This window comes from Acanthochromis polyacanthus, chromosome 3 (genome assembly GCF_021347895.1).
Source record: "Acanthochromis polyacanthus isolate Apoly-LR-REF ecotype Palm Island chromosome 3, KAUST_Apoly_ChrSc, whole genome shotgun sequence".
NCBI classification, from domain to species: domain Eukaryota; kingdom Metazoa; phylum Chordata; class Actinopteri; family Pomacentridae; genus Acanthochromis; species Acanthochromis polyacanthus.
This window is the reverse complement of record NC_067115.1, coordinates 36,091,746-36,102,017: the sequence shown is the minus strand read 5'-3', so window position 1 is coordinate 36,102,017 and position 10,272 is coordinate 36,091,746. Positions and strand designations below refer to the sequence as shown.

Sequence of the window (10,272 nt, the reverse complement as noted above, 5' to 3'; positions counted from 1 at the left end):
CTCTTTAGGTTGCATTTTATAATCAGAATCCCAATCAGAATCAGTTTAATTGCCATTATGCAATGTATAATGACATTTGGAGTGACTTTTCTCCTTACATACAAATAACAGACTGGATATAAATACATATGCTTTACATCATGATGCTACCACCACCATGCTTCACATTATGACTTGATTTTTCTTCTTATATACAAAATACCAGACTGGATATAAGTATATATAAAAACAAGGAAAATGTAAAAAAAAACCCCAAACAAACAAAAAAACAAAAAACAAAAACAACTGCATGCAGTACAAATCAGTAGTGACAAACAGAGCAGTACTGGAACACAGAAATTAGATGCACTCACACACACACACACATTTCATATGATATTTATGTCTTTGATGCCAGTTTTATGTCATGTTTAATTTGCAGCCTAAGACTTCTGAAGGAGTTTGTTTAGTTATATAGAATGAAAAGTAAATTGATTTTTTCTTTCCCCCCAGAAATATGATCCAGCTCTAGATCCTTTGCAAAATATTGCCTCTATGCCAAGATTTATTGTCTGCAGAGACACAGCCAGAGCTGAGATACTGGCAAATAAGAAAAGACAGGTAATGACATTGTTGTGGATTCTATTCATGTTATTTTGTACTTGGAACATTTCTTAATTTGTCTACATGTATGGTGTCATTTTAATGCTTCATCTACACTGTGCATTATTTTCTTTCTCCACATTTGCTTTTCCATACATCGGATCAAAGTAGATTAAAAGGACTTGAGGAAAAGAGGCATTATAAAGTTGTGGAAGACGTGTTTCCTCACTGTTACTCAACCCGCCTCGTCCTTTGCTCTCACAGGGCAGTAAACGCACCTCAGTGCCAAACAGACTGCAGTGCGCACCGGCAAATGTTGCGCGCATTTTGGATGAAGAAGACCATTCCGCTGCTGTTCTGATAATCGTCTCGTTTTGTTTGTTTGGAGGTCACTGAAAAAGGGAGAAGAGAAGAAGCGCATCAAAACTTTAGTGGATGCGCTAACGATGGAAGGAATCTAAAAATCTCACCGTGCAGACTGAGGTGAGTGGGTCGTGATCCGGCGCATATTGCGTCTTTTTCTGAATAAAGATCCCCCACAAGTCGCCTCAGGGCTCATTGGGCGGACAGAGGTGCAGTTGTGGATTCTTGTAGTGAGGAGGAGCTCCGGGATGGTCCCAGAGCTCCGGGAAAGCTGAATCCAACAGTTCCTGCAATGAAAGATTTCCCAAAGTCCTGCAGCTGAGCAGGCATCAGTCGTCAGATTTAGGTGAGTTCTGTTGGTAGATATATCAAGTGCTGATATTTTAAATGGAGAACATGTGGCTGTGGTTCCTGTTTTCAATGTAATATTTGAAGATCTTTGAAAGGAAAATTCAACTTCTGAAAAAGTTGTTCTGTTTGATGGCAGAAATCAAAAATTAAAATTCACTCATGGTGGTTAACCTGTGCGGCTGAACATGAAGTGATTTTGGTTACAGCTGTACTATACAATAAATTGTACAATATTTAAGATGCCAATCAAATGTATTCATCCCCACTTGAATTTTTTTTCCCCATTTTTTTTTGCTTTTTACCATTGGAATATGGTCAATTTAATTAGGCTTTTAGGACAAAAAAGATTCTTTCACGTCTTATGAAATATAGATGCATATAAAGTAATGTCGATACATGTAAAGTAAGTGACTGCATCAGTATTCACCACCTCTGAGTCACTATTTAGTGGATGGACCTTAAAGCATTGAGCTTGTAGATCTCAATCAGCCTCAACATCTAGACGCTGCAGTTTCACCCACTCTGTCCGGTGATTACAAGTGAACAGTCCTTTTCAAATCCAGCCACAAACTCTCATTTTGATTGAAGTCTGGACTCGGCCACTCGAGAGCATTCACCTAGTTGTCTTTAAATCATTTTTTGTGGCTTTGGCTTCGGGTCATATTCTTGCTGGAAAATAAAAATTCACTCATGTCACAGCTCTTTTGCAGACCACATCAGGTTGACCTCCAGGATCCTCCAGATTTTGCTGCATTTATTTTAGGTTCTACTTTTACAAGCCCTCAAGGATCTGCAGTCAAAAAGACACCATGATACTGCCACCACCATGCTTCACATCATGATCCTGCCACCTCCATGCTGCACATTATAATGCTGCCACCACCATGCTGCACATTATAATGCTGCCACCACCATACTGCACATTATAATGCTGCCACCACCATACTGCACATTATAATGCTGCCACCACCTTGCTTCACATCATGGTGCTGCCACCACCATGCTTCTTGTCATAATGCTGCCACCACCATGCTTTACATCATGATGCCGCCACCACCATGCTTCTTGTCATAATGCTGCCACCACCATGCTTTACATCATGATGCCGCCACCACCATGCTTCTCGTCATAATGCTGCCACCACCATGCTTCACACCATGATGCTGCCACCACCATGCTTCTCGTCATAATGTTGCCACCACCATGCTTCTCGTCATAATGCTGCCACCACCATGCTTCACACCATGATGCTGCCACCACCATGCTTCACACAATGATGCTGCCACCACCATGCTTCACACAATGATGCTGCCACCACCATGCTTCACATCATGATGCCGCCACCACCATGCTTCTCGTCATAATGCTGCCACCACCATGCTTCACACCATGATGCTGCCACCACCATGCTTCTCGTCATAATGTTGCCACCACCATGCTTCTCGTCATAATGTTGCCACCACCATGCTTCTCGTCATAATGCTGCCACCACCATGCTTCACACAATGATGCTGCCACCACCATGCTTCACATCATGATGCTGCCACCACCATGCTTCACACAATGATGGTGCCACCACCATGCTTCACACAATAATGCTGCCACCACCATGCTTCACATCATGATACCGCCACCACCATGCTTCTCGTCATAATGCCGCCACCACCATGCTTCACACAATGATGCTGCCACCACCATGCTTCACACAATGATGCTGCCACCACCATGCTTCACATCGTGATGCTGCCACCACCATGCTTCACATCATGATGCCGCCACCACCATGCTTCTCGTCATAATGCTGCCACCACTGTGCTTCACACCATGATGCTGCCACCACCGTGCTTCTCATCATAATGCTGCCACCACCATGCTTCTCGTCATAATGCTGCCACCACCGTGCTTCACACCATGATGGTGCCACCACCGTGCTTCACATCATAATGCTGCCACAACCATGCTTCACAGCATGATGCTGCCACCACCGTGCTTCACATCATGATGCTGCCACCACCATGCTTCTCGTCATAATGTTGCCACCACCATGCTTCTCATCATAATGCTGCCACCACCATGCTTCACACCATGATGCTGCCACCACCATGCTTCACACAATGATGCTGCCACCACCATGCTTCACACCATGATGCTGCCACCACCATGCTTCACACAATGATGCTGCCACCACCATGCTTCACACCATGATGCTGCCACCACCATGCTTCACACAATGATGCTGCCACCACCATGCTTCACATCATGATGCTGCCACCACCATGCTGCACATCATGATACTGCCCTCATGATTATGTGTTTGTGACAATGTGTAGTATTTGTTGTCCACCAAATATCTAGTCTGAAGGCAAAAACCTAAATTTTTGTCTCATCAGACCAGAACCTTCTTACAGTTGACTTCAGAGTATCCCATGTGCCTTCTGGTTAATTCAGTTCTGGATTTAATATGATTTTGTTTTTGAACAGTGGAACTTTCCCATAAAGATTTGACTGGTGAAGAATGTGAGCACCAGTTGCTGCATGTCTAACTTCTGTAGAGAAGTCATATGCCTCTTAGTGGCCTTTCTCTCTAATCTATTCTTCCAAGGCCATTCCGTTTTGGAGGAAGACCTTCTCTAGACAGATTTATGTGTGTGCCATAGCATTTCTATTTCTTAATGGTGGATTTACCTTTACTGCAAAGAATATTTAATGACTTGAAAATCTTGTATACAATCCCTGACACACTGAAGTGTCTTTACACAACTGTCACTTAAGACACTCAGATAATCTCAGTTTCCCTAATTGTGTGACATCTCGCTCCAGCTGATTACACCTTTGTGGAATGGCTTCAGTCAGTTTTAAGGAGGTGAATAATATGAAGTCAGTACATTTTTAATACTTTTGTAAACATTTGTGCCCGAGTTGGTTCTCACCAGGTGCTCCAGATTCCTCCCACAGTCCAAAAACATGCTGAGGTTAATTGATGATTCTAAACTGTCTGTACATGTGAATGTGAATATGCCTGGCTGTCTGTCTCCATGTGGCCCAGTGATAGACTGGTTACCTGTCAAGGTGAATTGCCTTCACCTGAGGATTAAGCGGTATATAGCTAATGCATGGATTTTGAACAGCAATATAGGCATTACTTAATTTTGAAATGAAAGGGGCTTTTTTTAAAAAAAAAAAAAAAAAAAAGCAATTCTTGTCCAAAAAGCTCAGTTAAGTTGACCACAATTACTAATACTGAAAAGCAGTAATAGAGGAAAACTTCGAAGGGTGCTAGATGCTTTTAATCAGCACTGTATGCAAACTGTGATCTGCTATGGATTATTTAATTTCAGATTCAGATTCAAAATCTGAAATTAAATAATCCATCATAGACCACAGATTGCATACAGTGCAAACTGTATTTATGGTTAAAGATACTAAAATACAACTATCTCATCTTACAGAGCTTGAACACATGACTTCGAATGTAAATCATAGTTGAACTGCAGGTTAGTTATTTAGTTGACACCAGCGCAACGAAACGTGAAAAAACTACTTGACATGAAAAAAACCTTTTCTGAGCAAACTGTTCTGGTTCAAGAACCAAAACAAAAGCCAGATTCCATCATATTTATATTTAGCCAAATTTCCACCTATTAGCTCATAAAAATGAATAAATTGTCTGAGTCAAAACGTGTGCACCAATCAGCCACTGCATTAAAACCACCTAATGCCTAACATTGTGTACAGTACGTCCCCCATGCCACAAAGCTCTGACCTCATGGACCTCTGAAGGTTTCCTGTGGTGTTTGGCTCTGGGCTGTTGGCAATGGATGATTAGGAGCCTGTGAATTGCTCGGTTGCTTACTCTGTGGATTGGGCTTGTTCCAGAATGTCCCATGGATACTTGATCAGACTGGGATCTGGGGAGTTTAGAGTACGAGTCAATGCTTTGGGTTCTTTTTCGTGTCCTTTAAGTCATTCTTGACTTCATTTTGTGGTGTGCACCGTCCTGCTGTAGGAGCTTGCTAGCATTGGAGAGTCTAGCTGCCATGTGGGGGCAACGGTTGGTCTGCACCAATGTTCAGATGGCTGTGAAAATAACACTGCATTATAACGAGATGATCAGTGTTCTTCACTTCTGTGATTTTCGTGTTGTGGCTGATCGGTGTGTGTCCATGCTTCAAACTAATGTCCATTTTTTTTCACAGATTGACTTATGGGGACTGTTAGCTATGGATACAGCAGAACAGCTGAACATGACTCAAGTGGAAGATTTGCAACGTGACTTTACGTCTTATAACTGCTGCTCATTTACAGGCATATTAAATGAAGACTTTTTGGAGCTGGATGACAGCACACAGCTGGTCGGAGTTCAAGTTATTCTCATCCTTGCTTACTGCACTATCATCCTGTTTGGAGTCACCGGAAACTCTTTAGTGATCTACGTCGTGTACAAGTTTAGAAATTTACGGACTGTGACCAACTTCTTTATTGTAAACTTAGCCGTTGCTGACTTGCTGGTGAACATGCTGTGTTTGCCTTTCACCCTTGCGTACACTCTGTACGGCGAGTGGATGTTCGGTCAGGTGTTCTGCTTCATGCTGCCCTACGCTCAAGGCTTGGCCGTGCACGTGTCCACTATCACGCTGAACATCATCGCCTTGGACCGCCACAGGAGCATCGTCTACCACATGGAGACCAAGATGTCCAAAGACATGTGCGCTGTTGTGATTGTCATCACATGGGCCGTCAGTGCCTTGTTGGCCAGTCCGCTCGCCATTTTCAGAGAGTACGGGACATTCGATTTTTCACCCAACAAGTCCATTCAGGTGTGTGCAGAGAAGTGGCCGGAAAGCAGCATGAATGGAAGCATCTACAGCATATCGATGCTGCTGGTTCAATACGGTTTACCTTTGGCCATCAACTCCGTCGCCTACATCCGCATCTGGAAGAAACTGAAGAACCACATGACGTACGGTAGAAACGACCGCCATCAGCGCAGGAAGAAGACCACCAAGATGCTGCTGACCATGGTGGTGGTCTTTGCTGTGTTGTGGTTGCCGTTCCACGCCTTCCAGTTGGCCGCGGACATCGACAGTGCTGTGCTGTCCATGAAGGACTTCAAACTGCTTTACACCGTGTTTCACATTGTGGCGATGTGCTCGACGTTCGTCAACCCCATCCTGTACGGGTGGATGAACAACAACTACAGATCGGCCTTCATGTCAGTGTTTGAGTACTACAGGCCCTCCAATGTGACGTCGAGATGCTCCAAAAGCAGAGAGACACAGAATGAGGAAGACAGGGTTTGTACTGATTGCAAATCATCAAATGTCTGAGACACACAATGGGAGACAGATAATTGATAATCATTTGCTGAAATGTGAAGTGTGTATTGTTTGTTTATTCTTGTTTTCTTTTGTTTTTGATGATGTTGAACATTTTTTAAAAGGGCTTGGAAGAGTCATACGAGCTCTCACTAAAAAAAAACAAAACAAGAAGTACTTTCCAACTTTAGTGTTTCTGATTCAAACTATGATGAGTGTGTTTGTTTCACATGCGTGGTAATGAAGTTTCAGACAGATCTCTTAGTTTATGAAAAGATTTCCATCCTAATTCAGATGACTCAACTGGTGGAGCTTGATTACTGATGACTTTTTAAGAAAGAAAGTTATAGCTGTGGTTTTCTCCACATGGTAAAAATAATGTATTTAATAAAACGGTAGAAAAAAATAGCCATACAGTCTTTTTATACCGGAATGACTGAGAAAATATTTCACTGGGAACAAATATGAAGAATACATACTGATCCTATCCCTGCTGATAATTTATACACAGTCCCTTATTAGGAAAAGAGATCTGGTCATATTGGTGCTACGCTGTGAGATCAGACAACGTAATGACATATTTATTGACAAATGTGAGTGTAATTCAGCATAATGAGGCACATTGTTGTCAGTGTTATATAGAAATAGACAAACAGGTAAAATAGGGATATTTCACATCATATTTGTTTCTATGATTCTCTTATAGCTACAGCTGCAGCCACAATTCTTCAACTTTGCTCAATGAATAGTTCTTCTGAGTTGAAGATCTCATTGTTTGTTTTGTAATACAACAATGAAAGAACTGTTCATCCCCAATCTAATAATTTTGGTGTTTTTAATCACTTACTTGCATGCAAGGCCACCGCATTGTTTTAAAATGCATTTGTGCTGTTTACATTCAGTGTACAGAAGCCAACAATCAGAAAAGACAGGTCTGTAGAGAAAATTCCTCTTTCCCCTGAACTCACCATTCAGCCCATATGTGTCTCATTTAGTTTGGAATCATCTGTATGGTCATGACCAAGACATTTGACCTTGCAAGCATCGACACTTGAGCTGAATTCAAACGTTTTTTCTGTCCTTTTGCATTTAATTTGTTACACATTTGTTGACCTTTTTTTTGACCTCAGTCTTTAAACCTGAGGTCAAATTCAGCTTTTTTATTCATTCTTGAAAAGCTGCAGGAAGAAACTGAATCCGTTGCTTTCAATAAATAATAGCCTAACACAAAGATGGAGAACATTCAAACATTCAGCAATAGAGGTAATATGTGATTTCAGTAAGCCTGAACTGAAACGCTCTTTTCTGTCTAACCTGCAGTCCGTTACAGAACATTAAATGTGAGTCGGCCTTAAAAACTTCTCTAACCTTCACTTTTGTGAAAGATTCTTATGTATTGATTTGATTCAATACTAAAAAGCACGTAAAAAATGCTTTGAAACTATGACAACGATAGGTGGCAAAGACCATCAGGTAAAGAAAAGCAGCTCACATCTTACAAATCATATCTTTTACAGTAAACTTTGCAAGTTTCTTTCAAGTGGATGAACTTGCGCTGAACTTTTTTCTTCTTTTGTTGTTAAAGAAAGTCAAGAGTCCATTTCAATCATTTGTGCTTTTTTTGAAACTTGAATAAAGTCCCAGTGATGTAAGCCGCTCTCAGTATTTTCACTCCACGTGGTCCAATACACACCACCTGTCCAAAAGGGAAAAGAAAAAAAAAAAAAAAAACGCAAATTGAATTTAACTAAGCAAATAGGTAGAAGCCTTCCATTGGATAATTACTGCAGTGATGAATATATTTCAGCAGCAACAACTTATTTAACTCTAGCTCATGCAGTGAGGAGCTTCTCGTTTCTTAAACAGCCGTGTTGGAAGACATATCCTGTGGTCATGGAAAGGATGTTAATCTGTCTCAGAAAGATCAAATTATTGGCCTGCATCAAGCAAAGAAAACAACTAAGGAGATGTCTGAAACTACTGAAATCAGGTTAAGAACCCATTATTAAAACCTGAAGGATAGTGGTGAACCATCATCTTCAAGGAAGAAATGTGGTCGGAACAAATGTCTTAGATGATCGTAGGAAATCAACAGTAGAATTCAGGACTATGTTCAATAGTAAAAGTAAGAGCACTTCCACACGCACAGTGCAAAGGGAATGCTAAGGATTGGGACTAAGCAGCTGTGTAGCTCTAAGAAAACCACTGATCAGTGAGGCTAGTCAGAGAAAAAGGCTTCAGTTTGCTAGGTAGCATAAAGATTGGACTCTGGAGCAGTGGAAGAAGGTCATGAGGTCTGATGAGACCAGATTTACCCTGTTCCAGAGTGATGGAGGCATCAGGGTAAGAAGAGAGGCAGATGAAGTAATGAACTCATCATGGCTGTAACCTGTGGGGGTTAGGGTTATGATCTGGGGTTGGTCAGGTTCAGCAACATTATGTTCCCAAAGAATGAGGTCAGCTGGGTACCTGAATATCCTGAATGACCAGGTCTTTCCATCAGTGGAGTTTTTCTTCTCTGATGTCATGGGCATGTTCCAAGATGATGATGCCAGGATTCATGGGGCTCACATTGTGAATGAGTGAATCAGGGAACATGAGACGTCATTTTCACACATGGATTGACCTCCACAGAGTCCAGACCTCAGCTCCACTGAGAATCTTTGGGATGTGCTAGACTTTGTCCAACTCTCCCATCATCAGTATAAGATCTTAGCAGAAAATGAATGCTTTTCTGGACAGAAACAAATGCTGTGACCTTGCAGAAGCTTATCAAAATATTGCCACAGAGAACATGTGTGGTTCTCAGAGCTAACGGCGGCCCAGTGAAACATTAGAGTGTGCCACTTTTTGTTTTGGACGGACAGTGTACGTTTGGTTTTACTTGTTAGGGTTGATCATCACATGTTTCACTGTAGTGAAGCCTCAGTATTATGTACATCTCTACTTACCACCTCATGGCCAGAAACTACTGAAGAGAAACTGATGTCATTATCTGTGCTGTTGTGTTAACAGAGGTTTTGCAAGATGAGCTCCTGTATATTTGCCTTAAATGTATTTTTCTTGGCGTATCCGTAAAGTTTTACTGTGTGTTTGTCATACTTGTGTTTATCACTTGATATGCTGCTGTTCACCATCAGGAATTTACTGCATTTATTAAAAGGATCTTCGTCGAGTTAATTATAAATCAAACCACTGAGCAGCAACATTCATTTGTTGTACAATGTCCTGCAGAGACAAGAAATAAAAATGTAAAATCTTTTTGTGTTTGAACAGAGTGAGTGTCTGGAATTCATGTGTGTGTGTGTTTGCATGTTTGTTAGTGACGTCAGGACATGTTCTTAATAACTCCAAATGAAGTCTTTATTAATGAGTGCTTTAAAATGGACATAAATAAATGAAATTAGATTTTTCCCATTTCAGCTACATTAAGGGATCTCTGACAAGCAGTTATCGACTATGATTTTAATTGGCTGATTAGATGCTTCAGGCTAAGAAATGTGTAAAATGATGCTAAAGCCAAAAGAAAAATTCCACCAGTTTTAATCTTTGCAGAGAGACAATGTGAAATCATGATTTGAGTGATCCTTGGTTTCTGCTTCTCAGATCTGTTGAAGGTTTTTCACCATTGGTTGGATACAGGAAACTATCCGAGGATGTT

The 10,272-nt window shown here is 41.3% G+C and overlaps 1 protein-coding gene across 1 annotated transcript; it reads left to right on the top strand.

Annotated features, from left to right (window-relative positions):
• The first annotated feature begins 859 nt into the window (after positions 1 to 859).
• npy2r (neuropeptide Y receptor Y2) lies at positions 860 to 9,884 on the top strand. The gene is made up of 2 exons (XM_051946313.1): positions 860 to 1,065; positions 5,493 to 9,884. Exon 2 carries the CDS (start codon positions 5,517 to 5,519, stop codon positions 6,621 to 6,623), a length of 1,107 nt encoding a protein of 368 aa, XP_051802273.1. The 5' UTR covers positions 860 to 1,065; positions 5,493 to 5,516; the 3' UTR covers positions 6,624 to 9,884.
• Positions 9,885 to 10,272: the final 388 nt, after the last annotated feature.

Bases quoted from the DNA above. Each gene is read 5' to 3' on its own strand.
- npy2r (XM_051946313.1), top strand. From the start codon at position 5,517: ATGGATACAGCAGAACAGCTGAACATGACTCAAGTGGAAGATTTGCAA.